Source organism: Phallusia mammillata, chromosome 8 (assembly GCF_965637545.1).
Source record: "Phallusia mammillata chromosome 8, kaPhaMamm4.hap1.1, whole genome shotgun sequence".
Taxonomy (NCBI): domain Eukaryota; kingdom Metazoa; phylum Chordata; class Ascidiacea; order Phlebobranchia; family Ascidiidae; genus Phallusia; species Phallusia mammillata.
This window is the reverse complement of record NC_137259.1, coordinates 19,079,043-19,096,036: the sequence shown is the minus strand read 5'-3', so window position 1 is coordinate 19,096,036 and position 16,994 is coordinate 19,079,043. Positions and strand designations below refer to the sequence as shown.

Here is a 16,994-nt window from a genome sequence, read left to right as displayed (position 1 = left end):
TTTATATATTTTACCATATGCATTGTTTATTTGTAATCAATAAAGTCTGCTGCTGACTTTTGCTTGCCTGAACCACAAAAAGTTAACATTGGTTTGGGTTATATTTTTGAACTCTATCACCGCCAACAAATCAGCATTACATCAGAAATGGTAAATAATAAACACATGAATGTGTGGTGGTATCACAAAAAAGTTACAATGCAAGCCTCTGAAGTCAGATAGATTTTAATGTAAATAAGATTATGTAAGAAATTTTGACCAGAAAACTCCGCCTAGTATGTAATGCAATGTAAAATTGATTATATGTTAACAAAAAAAATGTGGCTGTTATAATACTTTTATCTAGTTTTACAAAAAACATGCTCGTCTAGCTGCAGTAAAGCGAACACCTTGAAATTACCAAAATTCACAGTAAACGGTCATGAATATTAGGTACAAAAGTACACCGGCAAAATGTAAAATAGATCCTAAGAAAAGTCTACATAAAACAAAAGCTGACCAACCTATTCTTACACCATAGAGCATATATTGCCCTCATTGACACCACATTGTGTCCCAAATAATCCAAAGGTTATAAGAAACCATAATACATACATTGCCTGATGTTTATAAACTGGAGAGCTTTATTCTGAAAAAAGAATTGGCGAATCAAATTCGGAATAAAGCTCTCCAGTTTATAAATGTCAGGCAATGTATATATGGTTTCTTATAACCTCTGGATTATTTTGGACACAACATGGTGTCCATGACTTTCTATCGTGCAACAACAGGTTCGTCAACTTCTGTTTTGTGTAGACTTTAGTACCAATTAAAAAGGTGTTGTTTCTAAAATATTATTGTGTGGAATAGAATTTTGGCAAAAAACAACCCCACTGTTTTTTTGGGAAATAAGTCACAGAATCATAAAATCTTTTAAACACTAAACTAAATAATAAGTTCAAAACAAACGCTGAAATATAACAGAAATCAAAACAAATGCAAAAATATATAACTGATAAAATGCATTTCTTACACAAAAAGCTCAGGAAAAATGGTTGATTACAATTTGTTCTCGCCAAAAATTTGCACGGGTTGTATTTGAAGAGAAAGGTACCATGTCAACTTCAAGATCATCCTCTGTATCATTAATTTCTATATTGTTGTTGTGGGTTATGGCAAAGTTATGTAGAAATGCTGTGGCAACAATAATGACCAAAGAATTTTCCAACTTGGTGCGCAATGGAATTCTTAAACACCGGAACCTCTGCTTGTAGACACCAAAGGCACGTTCAATGCAATTCCTGGTTTGAATATGAGATTTGTTGTACCGGTTCTGTCCAGCAGTTGAAGGGTTACGGAATGGAGTTAAAAGATAGCGCTTCAATGGATATCCACCATCTCCAAGCAAACAGCCAGAAATCAAACCATCCTCAAAGTTGCTGAAAACTCTACTATTTTGAAAAATTCTGGAGTCATGTGTGGATCCTGGCCATTGGGCAACGATGTTTGTAAATTTAAGAAATGGGTCACAGATGCACTGCACATTAATTGAAAAAAAAGCTTTCGATTGCGAAAAAGCTCAGCATCATTTCCTCCTGGTGATTGAATGGGTATATGTGTGCAATCGATTGCACCAACTACATTCGGAAATGATGCTATGGAATAAAATTTATTTTTCAAAGCTGACAGATCATCTGACGAAGGAAAAGATAAAAAACATCCCTTCGCTTTGCAATGCTTATGCTCACTTTTTCTATGATTCTGCATGTCGTGCTCTGATTACTCGAAATCAAATCCCCATCTGTTCTTTGAAAATGACCGGTTGCATAAAATCTTAATGTAATCAGAAGTTGTAAAAAAGGAGGAATGGCATGTGCTCTCACTATTAGATCTTCAGATATTATATTTAGAAGGAGACAAACTGTTGGCTTGGAGAAGCGGAATCTCTTGAAAAAATCTTCATTGTTGAAGCACTCAAATGGGTTTTGATAATCTTTTAAATTTCTGGTGTCAATGGCAAAGGTATCATCCAACATCTCAAGAAAATCAATGGTATCAAGGCTTGTACTTGAGGCCATGACAAAACGTTGGTGATGCCGATGTGGATTTGAAAAAATGATTTATAAAAGGCAGATTAAATAAATTGATAATGATTAAATAAATAGATTTTTCTAAAAAAATAAAACTTGTTTTAAACAAAATAGAAAATAATATTAAAAACTAATGTTTTCCATTTTAAATGCCACCACATCAAACTGCCATAAACTTTTCCTGTCGTCTGAAAGACCACGCATACAAACCGTGTACGTCTGCCTTACCTAACTTTGCACTTAAATGAGCGCAGCCCACTGAGCCCTGCCCACGTGGAAATAACCATTGCAATGCAAAAATCGGCGGCTCAGAGCGCTAAATCACCGATCTACCAGGATTACAAATCCACCTAAAATCCTGATCCGCGGATCACTGTTAAGACAGGCTCACGCGCTAAGCCGAGTTTCTGCATACGGATCAACAGACCGTGACGTAGATAATCCGAGGCTCAGCGATAATCCAGGTTTCTGCATTCGGCCCTAAGACTCTAAACATAAAACTTTGCTTGTTTGTAAGAGCTTTACATGGGCAAGATTGAAGTAACGTTATTCAGACGCAAAAACCAACATGAAATTAAAAATATTGATACGTTTAATTCATCAACTTATCATGCGTTAAGCGATAATAAACATTTCAAATTTTGCCACTTCTGTGTTTCAAAAAAATCTTTGGGACTTTGAGGGATTTGAACACGCGACCTTTGGAGCATGGAACGGAGCCTCTAACCATTCGGCCGCGCGGTGTCTTTCGAAAACAGCCAGTAGTTGAAAATAAAAGATCAATAAACTTGTCTTTTGTCAGGTTATATTAAAAACATATCATCATCATCATTTTTCTGTCCCGCTTAATCCTTAACTGAGGGTCGCGGAGGCAGCAGCTCAAGAGCCTCCACACCCCACGGTCTTTCACCACTACCTTCACTTGATTTATATGAAGTCCCAAACGATTCCAAGCCACGCTTTCATCTTGATCGAGTCATCGAGTTAGAGTCCAGTAGGCCGCTTCCTTTCCGACAAAGATTGTTTGGGAAGTCTTTCCTGAGGCATTCTGCTAACATGGCCAAACCATCTCATCTTTCGATTCGGAGAAGTAGAGGATCGACGTTCAGAGATTTGCAGATTTCGGAGCTACGTATTTTGTCAAGTAAAGTAACCCCTTCCACCCTACGCAAAAACCTCATTTCAGATGCTTGTACTCGCGGTCATTATCCACGACTCATGACCATACGTGAGTATGGGAATGAAGATGGTTTTGAATACCGCCATATTCGCCTTCTTCGACAATTCTCGCTTCATGACAACCGAATGCTGCAATGCTCTCATCACAGAACTTGCTTTCCCAGTTCTGACATTAATTTCGGTGTCTTGTCTCCCATCACTTGTGAATGTGACCCCAAGATATTTAAACTTCTCCACCTGTTTCAGTGAAACTTCATCTACTTGTAACTTACACTGATCAGGTTTTCTGGAAAGATGGAGTTCCTCAGTTTTCCTTGTGCTGATTTTCATCCCTGCGGTGTTACTTGCAGCAGCAAAGCTGTTTAGAGGCCAGATTCAGTAGAAGCAAGCAAAACCAGATCATCTGCAAAAAGCAAACGACTAATTTTAAAGCTTCCAATCTTGACACAATCATCAGTTTGGCTGCACTTGTCAATTCAGTTCATGTAGATAACGAAAAGAAGTGGTGACAATACACATCCTTGACGATGACCAACGCCCACATGGAATGGTTTAGATTGTTTGCCGTTTACGCGAACACAATAACTTAACGGCCAGCAACAGCAGGCCATTGATACCATGTTCCTGTAGTACTCCCCAAAGCTTTTCTCGAGGAATCCGATCAAATGCCTTCTCAAGGTCGACGAAACATGCGAAGACGTCTTTGGTATATTCCCATGATTTCTCGAAAACTTGCCTCAATGTGAAGATTTGGTCCGTAGTGCGGCGACCGGGACGGTAACCACACTGGCCCTCCTCCAGCTTTGTTTCCACTATTTCTCAGCATTTACGTTCACGGCATTTGGCATACACCTTTCCTGGCAAACTAAGCAACGATATTCCTCTAGTTCGTACATTCCTTACGATCGCATTTTTTTGAAAATTGGAATAACTACGCCCGTTTGCCAGTCTTTAGGTGTCTTACCAACTTTCCATGCCACTTGACACACTTGTGTTAACCACAGAATTCCTTCCCGTCCCAGAGCTTTCAACATTTCGGGTCGGATTTCATCATCACCAGCTGCCTTTCCGGATTTTAACTCTCGTACTGCTATTGCAACTTCGGCTGCTGTGAAGACTTCCTCGTCTCCTGGTTGGACCATTTGCTGTGTATCAATTGGCATTGCCTTTACTAGCGCACAGAGCGACATTTAGGGTACCGTTGGAAAGGTCCGTCCCTCCTCTCGACCTTTCGCCCCTCACTGTGATGTTTCCATCTGTGTCCTTGATGTAGCTTGTGGCATTTGATCTCTTACCACGCAAACGGCGGGTGGTCTGCTAAAATACTTTGTTTGCCGATGTGTAGTTGGAATTCAACTGTCGACCAAACTCCTCCCAAGATTTCTCTTCGGACTTTTTAACTGCTAAAGTGGCAGCTCTCCGCGCTACCGAGTAACGCGATTGCAATTCAGATGAAGACCTGTTTTGCAACAACTCCCTAAAAACCTCCTTCTTTGCACGAATCACTTGTTTCACATCCTCAATCCACCAAGGTGTTTTCTTTTTGTTCTCCGTTACTCTGAGTCGTTTTCGCCCGCAACATTCAGCAGCAGATGAAATTATAGCTGTTTTGAATGATTCCCATTCCATCTCAATGTCCTCAGATACCTCTGGAAGTTGTCTGAACTTTGATAACATGCTCGAAAACTTCTTTCTTACTTCTTTGTCTTCCAAAGCCTCCCATTTGATCCTATATGCCACGGTTGACTTACAAAATTTATTGTTAGGCCGAGGATTCCAAATTCGTAAGGAACATACCACTAGGTGGTGATCAGTTGACAATTCAGCACCACGTTTGACTCGAACGTGCAACACATCAGAGAACAAGTCAGTCGACACAATGTAAAAATCTATCAAAGATCTTTGAGGCAAAGCTGCAACAAATACCGACCGTTCTCGTTAAACGAGGCATCTCCATGTTTTCCAATCACACCCTTCCATGTTTCATTGTCCGTTCCAATGTGCGCATTAAAATCGCCCATGAGGATAATGGATTCAGATGGTGTCACTCTTAGAAGAGCATCGTTAACTTCATCCATAAAAGCCTGATATTCACTCGTAGCATTAGGAGCATATACCTGTAAGAGGCACAATGACCGCTCTTGAACTTTGAGCTTCAAAATGCAGACTCGCGACCCCAAGGGAATCCAATCCGACACGCAGTCTGCCAACCGAGGACTTGTGAGTATGCCTACACCCGCCTTTGCCGACATGCTTTGATCAGCACCTGAATAGAAGAGCTTCCACCCACCGTCCAAATACACAGTTCCAGAGCCACGTTTCTTGGAAGAAAATATTCCGACAATATCAAGATGGTTTTGTTTTGCTTCTTCCACCAATTCCAACTCTTTTCCTGTGAGTGTGAAAACAATTGCCAAATAAAAGTTGGTGGTTTTTTTCTCGTGAGTGTGCGACTTTATCTTGAGTTTTTATCTGTCCCCCTCCGCCTCTCCAAACATGTAGCGAGCACATTGGTGGAGCTGCCAGTAAGGCTGGCCGAAGGTGGAGAATGTCGCTTACTTTTCGAACGGGCCTCTCTGCCTAAGGCTCGAGCGCGGACCTTTTTATGCTGCGCGACGTCCGAGGCAGTGTGTTTTGCTTCCTGTCGCGCTGTCATGACAGTTGTTTTGGTTTGAACCACTTTTAGTCTGGCCTTCATCTTCAGACCTCTCTGGCATGGGTGACCCTTAAGGAGAAAATTTCTCCAGCCAGTGCAGCTCTTCTGGTCATGGAGGCACGGAAACTCTCTCACCACGGTAAGGTAGTGGTTCACAAGAAAGTTAAAAAAACTTTTTTGTGGAATTTGTTTATACGTAATACGTCTTAGGCCTGGTTATGCCGTACAACCCTAAACATAATAACTGTTTTATTTGTGTTATGAGGATTTTAGACGTAGGGGGAAGAAATTCTGTCCATCCATCATCCATCATTTTATTTTCAGTTGCGTACGCGGTTATTGCATGCAAATAAAATATAATAGGCAAGCAACTGGTGGATGGCGAAGGGACCATATAGGTCATCGAGTCAGCCACCCGTGTACAGAAATAATGATAAATAGGCAAAAAGGAAAAAAGATAGTCACACAGCAGGAGTCTTTTGATAACTAGAGCAGTGTGCACAGTTTACAGTAATGCAAATGATGTACTGTATTGGTCTTGTAAATGTTATCATACATTACACGTGGTTGCTAGGGAACTGGCGGGAGGAATACAAGCGAAAGGTACACAGCATTGGAAAGTAACGTGAAAAATAATGCGGATAAGAAGTATGGCACACATGTAAAAACTTACCAGGTCAGATACATATCCAAAAGGCTTTTTTTGTATAATTTGCTAAACAAGCGAAGAGGGTTGTTTTTTATATAATGAGGAATGGAATTCCATAATTTTGGGCCTTGGTAAATAGATGCTGCCTGGGATTTTGTTGAGGACATTCGTTTGATGAAAAAGTGGTTAGTGGCAGACTGACGTGTTATATGATTATGAATGGAACTAATGTAAGTATAGGCAGAGGTGTAGACAGGAGGCAGTAGCTTATTGTGAACTTTGAACATAAATTTTCCTAGTTCAAAATTGTACATGTCAGGAATTTTAAGAATTTGACTTTTCGAATATACATGATTTAGGTTTTCTCTGTATGATACGTTTGTTAAATTTCGGACAGCCTTATTGTGAAGAACATTTAGATGATGTAGAGTTTGGGATGTAGCCGTGCCCCAGCTCAGAATGCCATAAGTCAAATGACTTGCGACAGGAGCTGAATAAACAGGCTTTAATGAAGCTGATGGCAAATATTTTTTAAGCGTAAATAGCATACCTGACCCAGAGGCTAGCTTTTTTGCAACGTATGCAACATGTTGTTTCCAAGAGAGTTTGTCATCTATGATCATTCCGAGGTATTTAGTATGGGACACTTGGTTTAGTTTCTGTTGACCACAACTTACGCTAAAGCATTTTTGTGAGATTGATTTTTGAGGGAAAATTATAAAATTAGTTTTTAAAGTATTAATGGTAAGCTTGTTTGAAGACATCCATTGGCTTATTTTGTTTAGTTGCTGGTTTACTTCAACCTCTAATATTTGGACGTTTTTGTTGGACATGAAGAGAGCTGTGTCATCCGCAAATAAGTTTGTTTTGAAGTTGGTAATGGAAGGTAAGTCATTTATATAAATGAGAAATAGAATTGGAGAAAGAACTGAGCCCTGCGGGACGCCACAAACAATGTCCTGATACTGAGACTGTGTTGAATTTAACATTACAAATTGTTTACGACCGGTCAAAAACGAAGTGAGAAGTTTCAATGGAATGCCTCTAATTCCATGTTTTTCAAGCTTACCAAGAAGAATTTGGTGGTCAACGGTGTCAAATGCTTTTTTGAGATCCAGAAATATTGCACATGTTGTCTTCTTTACACTATTTTGCATTAAAAGGTAGTCGTATAATTCTAGAAGCGAAAGTGTTGTTGAGAAACTTGTTCTAAACCCAGCTTGATTATCTGTGATGATATTGAATTTATTTAGGTAAGAATTTAGATTTTTTTTCAAAAGTTTTTCAAATATCTTCGAGAAATGTGGAAGGATTGATATTGGTCTGTAATTGCAGAAAAGTTGATGGTCCCCACTTTTGAAAATTGGAATCACTTTAGCAATTTTCATGTCATCTGGAAATACACCTGTACTTACACAAAGGTTGTAGATTTCAGTAAGGTATGCAGATATTATTGGACAACTAACTTTGATTAAATTTAAGGGAATGTCGAAGGTGTCTTTAGAGGAGTTATTTTTAAGATTGTTTATTGTGCTTTCCATCTCATAGTTATCAATAGGGTGTAGGTACATGGAATGATTGAAGGTGCTGGTGATATATTTTAGAGGTGAATGATTTGATGCTGGAATGGATTGAGCAAGCTTCAGACCAATTGTGGAAAAGTACTTGTTGAAGTTGTTGGCAACTGTTAGGGGATGAGAAGTTGTGGTGGGATCGGAATCTGATGTTTTCATGGAAGAGATGGGTGGGGATGATTTCCTTTTGTTTAGTATATCCCCAATTACCTTCCACATCTTTTTTGGGTTGCCAGAGTTACTTTGTAAAATACTTGCATAATAGTTGATTTTGGCGTTCTTTTTTATATGAGTTAATGTGTTATTGTATTTTTTGTATTTATTATATGCCGCAATGGTCCGTTTTTTAATAGCTTTGCGGTATAGTTTGTTTTTAGTTTTTATGGACTTTATAATGCTGTTTGTAATCCAAGGCTTTTTGTAGAATTTTTGATGAGATCTAGAGAGTTTAACAAGAGGAGCATGTTTATACAGGACTGATATGAAGATGTCATTAAATTCGGAGAATAACTTGTTGGGATTATCGAGGTAGGAGCTGATATGATTAGACAATTTTAAATCTAAATCTGCTAAAAACTGACTTTTATCTATTAAATTAAATTTACGTATCCAGACTTGGGTCTGGGTGTGTGATTTGTGTCCTTTTAGAAGCATAAATGTTGGTAAGTGATCGCTGATGTCAAACGTTATAGTGCCTGCTAGGGACAGTGCAGGGTTGTTGTTCGTGTATATATGATCAAGAAGGGATGGTTGTTGATTGGGCATAAATCTGGTCGGAGTGTCAATTAGGGAATGATTTCCAGATGCTTGTAAGCTTTGAATGTAGTTATGTGTAAGAGGGGTGTTGTTAAGTAGGTTAATATTAAAATCTCCACAAATGTAATATGTTTCTTTGTTTGTGTTCATTTTATCAATGGCTGTAGTCATTGAATTTTGAAATATATTTATTGTGGGATGGATGAGAGTAAATGACGCCTATTATGACATGTTTGGATTTATTAGCCTGGATTTCTACCCATAAATCTTCTGTATTTGGATGGTGCAATTGAAGGTCAGAACGTGGATTAAATGGGACTGAATCATTGATGTAAAGGCCAACACCACCAGCATGAGTGGAAGAGTCAGTTGCAAGGAAGTTGTAGCCAGGCATGTTAATTAGGTTATGTTTGTTTACTGTGAGCTTTGTTTCCGAAATGGCTATAATGTCCGGTTTGCAGTTAATGGTATGAATTAGCTCAATTACTTTTCCCAAGTTCTTGTGCAGGCTTCTTGTGTTAAGATGTACTAGGGATAACTGGTTTGATCCTATTAACAGGTGTTTGAATTCTGCTGGACTGTATTGCTGACTGTGGGCTACTGAGGAAAATGTATCATTGTCCAAATGACTCACCATTGGAAGTAGTTGGAATGTTTTGTTCTAATGATAAACACTGGAAATAAGTGCCATTTATGTGGGGAGTAGCTAAATCCCAAGGCATGGGAAGGCAGACAAGTTATGGAAGGAGGTAAGCTTTTTGTTGAGTTTGTTTGAACAAACCTTTGGCTGATTAAAGAATATGGACTAGTGTAAACATAGGTGTATATTATATCCACAGTATAGGTAGGCAAAGGAAATAAGTTAGTAATTAAAGAACACATTATGTAAAGCATAAAAATAAATAAACATACTGATATTGATTCTTTATGTACTTTCAGGGATGATGATGTTGTGTGTGATAAGATCCTTTTCACTGTGGATGCTGATGGTGGGGCTTGTTTCATTTTTCCTGAGTAGAATTGTTCCATTTCTAGTCCATAAAAACTTGTAGTCCGATTGTTTTTCAAATTGAAGACATGCATAAAATAGTTTACGATTTTCTTTGGTTAGGCTCTCATTGATGTAAATCTTTGATTTATTTGTTGCAGCTGATGCTTGATTGTGGAGCTTAATCCGATTCTTGAAAATATTATCCCGTAGTCTTCGGTTAGTAAATTTGGCAATTATTGTAGGTGAGACCTTTTGGTTAGATGATCTTGAGTTTGGCAGCCTGTGCGAAATGCTTATGTCGGGTTTACTTACGGGTACACCAACTTGCTTTGCAATTGCCATAACTATTTCATCTGTATTTTCAGACTCTGTAAGAGGAATGCCATTGAATTCAAGACAGTCCCTTCGACCATACTGTTCCAGTGAATTTATTGCTTGTTTGTTGTTGTCGGCAACTTTTTGCATTTCTTTTAAGCTCTTCTTTAGCTCTGTATTCTCTTTTGTTAAAGATTTCATTTCTTCTTCAGTTAAGTTGAGTTTTTTTTGCAATAAATCATATTTTTTGGACAGAAAGTGTTGGCTCTCTTTAATTATTTTTAACTCAGATAATACTGAGTTGAGTTTACCATTAAACTCTTCGGTGTTTGTAGAGACTTGTTGTAGCAAGGAATCTACTTTAGTAGAAAGTGATGCAGCTCCTTTTTTGGGTGTTGACGGTGACATATTTTTTTCAGCAAAAACATAAATTTTTATTAACTTTTTGCCTTAGGTACCTTATTCAAATCTGTGTTTATAAATGAAGCGAAACCGAACCTGACATACAAAATAAGTTAAATATTTTAAAATATTGAGCAATAAAACAAAAAATTAAATAAAACAAAACAAGATCAAAGAATCTTTATTGGCATCTCAAGACACAGCCTTGGTTACCCATAAATTTTTGTTTGCGATTTAATATTGTGATCGTATTTTCAACGTATATTAATGCTTAAGACGTGAGATATTTTTTAACGATAAAATCAGAAGCAGAATTTAATGTAGAATAAAATCATTGATCTATTTTTTGTGCTCATTCAACATAAAATGTTGGCCTTTATGCTTTTGCAGCTGTCAAACCAAGATCCTACTGGTCTCACTTTAAACCGCATAAAACATACCTTTGCAACACCCAATTAAATTTATTAACAATGAAACAACAACAAGTTTCAAGTTTTGTACAACGTGCTGCGAGAAAAAACTACCAAAATCACCAAAATCACCAAAATCAATGTGAATTTTCATTTAGATGGAAGCTGATCGTTACTCTATTATTTCTCCTCACATCCCAACTCGATATTTTTCTACTCCAGCGTCAAACCCGACACTGCGCTGGTTGCAATACATTTTGAAAAAGATTTTAAAGATTTACAAAATAGCGTCTGTGACAAATTAATATAGCAAACAAACATATGTACATTTGAATCGGAAAGCTAAAAGCTAAAATATTGCGATATTTGTCGGTGCGATCATTCAACTTGGATTAAGCTCACCAAAGATTTCAGTTTTAATTAACTTGTGACAGAAGCAGAAGTGTAAATATTTTAATGTTTCTACAAAACAAATTGAAAGTTAATTTACAGGCAACAGAATGGCAGAGGGCTTGAATCACTCTCGCTAGTTGTGTACATCCCGGTAGATCCAAAATGTGTAGGTTTCCCCACAAACCATGCGATACCGGGGTTGCTGTTAGGATAGTTGCCGCTATACCATCGTGTGTAAACACTCCCACCTGTGGAGCTCACCGCATTTCCATTCTAAACAAATCAACGTTGATTGGCCAAAACATGAAACCAGCTAATCTATGTATTCGTAAACAGGCTTACTGAAATAATATGTTTGTACTAAACATATAATTGAACAATTAGAAAAGTTAAACAATTATCGCATTCACTCGGCTCAGATATAACGTATTTCCTCAATTTTAACATTGTTTTTTTTACATTGTTTTCTTTACAATCAGGTTTTTTTTAAGGTTTGGTTTGAGTGACCGCTAAGTAGTTTCAAGAGACCGCAAGTGTTTCATTTAAATACCAAAAAATAGCCATATTTGCTCAAACGAATTATTTTTTAGGCTACTGGCAAATTTTGGGAAACCGCTGGAAAAATTTGAAAAACACCTTAAAAAAAACACTGTTCACAATAAATAAATTGCCGCTTGTAAGAAATGAAACACTCACCGTGTAACTTGATGTCAACCACACTCGAACAAAATCGTATGTTGGTTTATCAACGTACATCTGCCAAGATTTCTGAATGTATTTGTAAAGTACATCATATTGTTCTTTAGTCTCTATGTCAACCAGTGTGGCTCCGTAAGAACTACAAACATTTGCAGCTGCCGACTTTCCACCGTGACCACTGTATGTTGCAACAATCCACGGTAGCCAGTAGCAATGATCTCTGTACACGACTCCAGTACACACTCTTTTTTCTGCCAATAGAAAGAAATTTCACCTTTTACAAATAATGGTATTGGTAGTGTAGCGAATTTATTGGTCTTTTGTGTCAATGTTGCTGCAACTGCGCTAAATTTGAGGTACATCGACTTTTAAAGAACGTTTATTTGCACGATATTGCGCCAAACGCTAGAAACATGGTTATTAGCTTCTGTCAAATGTTCAAATCGTAAAATATGCAATTGTTTGTCAGTGAATACTTTTCGATTGTTGCGCACAATAGGGTATAGCGCAGTTTAGGGTACTATAGACGCTAAAATTTAGAACATAGATTTTACGCCTAAATTCCGGACGGCTGTTGAAAAAAGAAACATCCAGCCTGCGGTGGGTTTCGAACCCACGACAGGAGTCTTTTCGGGACTCGCGCTCTACCAACTGAGCTACGCAAACTCAGTGGAAAAAACGCCGAAAGTCGAATCACAAGCACCGTTGTTTGCCTCTGTACATGTCAGCTTCGTACTAGGGGATCGCCAGATAGGCCAGTAATCAGTTAAGACATTGATAAATAACTGGAACCATCCCTGAAGCGTCGTTGCAGACCAGCGATCATGGTACACTCTTATAGAAATTCTATTATGACAGCAGGTTGTACGCCCTTGACTGAAACTTAACGCCTTGAGGAACGGTTTAATTACTATCGTATCTATTCATAACATATGAATTTTGATTCATAAATTTAATTTCTGTAAAACTCTGTTTAAATCATAGCTTTCACTATGAAAAGTAGTAAAAATGTATTATAATTAGATAAACATCTGACAAAATTCTGCAATTGTTGTTGAGTGTTCGTGGGCCGCATTGGAGGGCTTCGTGGGCCGCATGCGGCCCGCGGGCCGCGAGTTTGACACCCCTGGTCTATTCTATAATTAGAATTCGGACAACAGTTTAAACTCCCATGTTATCAATAACAGACAGCATTAGTCTTACCATTAATTGTTTCTGAAAGTCTTACCATTAATTATTTCATGTATACGATTGTCGATTCGGGTCCAATTCAACAGTGGTTGGGGTCCAACCGGACCAGGTTGACCCTGGTCACCTTTATCTCCGGGAGGTCCGCGTTTACCTGGCCGACCTGGAGGTCCTCTTAGTGTTGACTGATTCAAAGAACTTGAAGGTTGTTGCTCAAACAAACTGTCAAGCGGCCGACAAACCAAATATTTTTGCCGGTGGTTGTCATGGCAATGTGACGCACCAATGATTGTCAAGAGAAAAACAAGCTTAGGTAACAAGTACATCCTGCCCGAAGACTAAAAGCAACTGATTATTTTTGGTGACTTGAAGGCATTTGTAAAATGACAAAAGTGCCTCAAGAAAAAAGGCTCCTTTCTTCAAAAACGGCTCTCGTGCTGTTATCATGGCAACTGATGCTGAAACAATCGCCTATTTCTTCGACTACTCGCATTGTCGGTGTTTGTTCCATGACGTCAGTGCATTTGGAGGGAAATCCTGTAAATAACTTCGACAAAGCGACGCTAGTCTTTCACACTGCAAATGTGACTAAATTCGATTGTGTTTCTGGGGATTTTGGAATTTAACACTACTCCAAGTAAAACTGTAATAATGTCTGCTACAAATATTGTGATATGTCAAAGGTTTTTAAATTATGGAAAAGATTTAAGTGTGTCATAAACATGGAAGTATGACTTAAGCTGTGGGAAAAATAAAGGCTGCAAATCAATATTAAAAGTAGAAGACTTCGTTACTAAAATCGGCGACCGAAAATATTTTTCAAGCTAACTTTGGGAAACTCTGTTCTTTACAATGCAAAAATCAACTCTATAAAGTTAAAACAAATATATTACAGCAAAATTTGAGCAGATCGCCTGCTGACTGGATTTGTAAACAAACAAAGTTGCATTTGATCCCGCATGTATTTCAAGTTATATCGAGTGTTACGTAATTGAGCAAAAATACTTTCTTGGTTCATGTGTTTCATCAGGCAAACTGTAAATAAGCCAGAAAATGTTGCGCTACCTCAAACTTGTGGGTAAACATGAGTTGCAAAGGACGCCGTAACAAACAATGACTTGCTTAATGTCAAACTGACGTAATCACATCACTGTAATCGATAATTTGTTGGAAAGACAATCCCTTATTCATACATCTGCTTGAGACGCCGCTATGTTCATATCAGTGAGACAAGGTGAACCTGTAAACAGCTCGTGTAGACAAAGCACCATTGTTCCACCGCAAATGTCACACAACTGTTTTGCTGTCCTCGGCACTTCCACGAGTAAACACTGGTTTAACCCAACAATGACGTAATGCGTATTAAACCAGCTACGACGTAATGCGTATTAAACCAACTACGACGTGCGTAATGTGTATGCTGAAATAAACTGATGAATTCGAATCTACATTTAAGTTTGTGTTGTTTTCGTTTGTGAAAATAAAATTTTTGCAAAACTAATATGCTTGGTTGTGCTTCTATACAACTGAAAAAAACAATTGTGGTATGATACAATTCAGTAAAGATATAATAAAACATAACAATAAAGAGATACATGTAATATCATACAAAAAAATGTTCCCACAGCTAGGCGTAATATGTAAGTTATGCAGAAATGACTTTCCATCGAGTCTGGCTGCAAACTACATGACGTAACTACAGCTTTTCTTGGCTGCAGACGTATTCAAGCGAGCAAAAATCAGACGTGCACATATTGCCTGATTTTTTCTCTATGTTTTGCAGCGGCGTTATAGCGGTGTTGGGAACTATTAATTGGAAGGAGCCAGGACAGAATATCTCCGTTTCAAGCTTCTTGCCTCATTCCAGTTATAACTCAATGACATATGATAAATAATGACTTTGCCATCGCATACCTGGAATATCCAGCAACATTAAATTCATATGTAAGTGAGCAAAATGTTTTTTAGGGATTTTTTTAATCTTGCGATTTTTAATTATTTCCAAGTTGTAGAGGCCCCTCCCCGCTTCAACATGCGACGACCATGCGACAAAAGCATGGTCTTGTCGTCTCCATAAACTAACCAAATACCCAGAAACGAAACTAAAAAAATCTGTTGAAGTTGGCGGTCTCTCTATAACAAACCGGGGATTTTATAACATACGTTTTCACTATTGGTTACGAAGAGTTTTTTTTTAGGCTAATGTGCAGATATCAGGCGCAGTTAACTTTGTGGTCCATTTGGAAATTGCTCTAGCTTCCCCCAGCACTATGGAGGTTTTAAGTTACGATATATGCGACGAAAATGTTTAACCATATACAAGGAGATTTAGTTGGTCATCAATGATTCGAATGAGGCATTAAATTTGAACAAAGTTGACTTCAGATTTTTGCCGTATGGGAATGTTTGCTGACTGGCTTGATTCGTAATTTCGTATTCAATGGTCCTGGCGTACTATGAAAGTTTATTTGATTTGTATTTAACTTGATGGTGAGCATTAGGATTAAAGAGGAGATTAAGTGCCCAAAAAGATTCAGAATCACAGGATTAACTATTGTTTTGTTCATTATCGAGCAAATTATACCTTGACATTTTTACACCGCCTTTAAATATCAAACTGAATTAAAAACGCCCAATTCTACAGACAAAACTCGTAACAAACACATTGTAGGGGCAACATGAGGCAATCAGTAGTGGAAAAGCATTTGTAGTAGAAAAGCATTACCAGCTTGGTGATTGTTTTAGTGCAATTGTGTCGCTATGTTGCCTTTCACCAAGCAAAATAAACTCAACTCAATAGTTATCTGCGCTCCCCAATCACTCATTTTATCTCAAATTTGTAGAAAATTTTATTACATACTTCCATTCACGTAAGTTTCCCCCCCTCAAGTTTGAAAATTCCTTTCCGATCGGAAACCACAGATCTAAGCTATTACTATTAAATCAAAACCTTGTTTACTTTTCTAATCACAAACAATTATGATCTCCCTGAAGAATTGGGTAATAAAGCTCCAAATACAAGCCTCACAGTAAGTATATTTTACGAACATTGTGCCTTCAATTATGTCTGGTTTGAATTAAATGCTAATGTTGCTCCCTGTGGTTTATGGCATGCAAAGGAATTTTGTTTGTGTGCTAGGGATCATTTGTTCAATACAACTCCTTTGCAAGGTTTTGCATTAAATCCTTTGTTTAATATTTTAATCACAAACAAAAATTCCTCCCCGGTTCGGAAACCACAGGTCTATTACTATTGAATCAAAACCTTTTGCTTGTTTAATAACAAACTATTATGACATCACACAGACAATATATTCTTCGAATCCGCTTACCGATTGCATCACGTGTGTTGGCTTCATCTCGCCTCTCTCTCATTCGGATTCCTCCTCCCGACCGGGATTCTCCTCACCATCAACATCTTCCTCACATCCATCGTGTTTGCCAAAGTCACCTGCAAAAGACTCAAGGTCAATTGCGTATGGATGTAGTTATACTAGGTTATGATTGAGCTTAGTTATGTTAAATTAAGTTAAGACTTTTTGGGTTAAGTTTCGAATTATGCAAACAAGGTATGGTTTAGTTATGTTAGGTTAGTTGCAGGTTAAATCAGGGTCTAGCATAATTGGGTAAAGTATACGTTTAGTAGGCCTAATGTTAACCTGGGTTCAGTTAATTTAGCTTATGTATCGATTTAGTTATGTTACATTGGATAT

The 16,994-nt window shown here is 37.9% G+C and overlaps 1 protein-coding gene and 1 long non-coding RNA gene across 3 annotated transcripts in view; both read right to left on the bottom strand.

Annotated features, from left to right (window-relative positions):
• The window catches only part of LOC145204252 (uncharacterized), a 44,790-nt gene that overhangs the window by 20,925 nt on the left and 6,871 nt on the right, over positions 1–16,994 (bottom strand). The window lies entirely within an intron of this gene.
• On the bottom strand, positions 11,488–13,607 carry LOC145205185 (uncharacterized). The gene is made up of 3 exons (XM_080077844.1): positions 13,322–13,607; positions 12,091–12,344; positions 11,488–11,667 (listed from the first exon to the last, which is right to left on the bottom strand). Exons 1-3 carry the CDS (start codon positions 13,605–13,607, stop codon positions 11,488–11,490), a joined length of 720 nt encoding a protein of 239 aa, XP_079933970.1.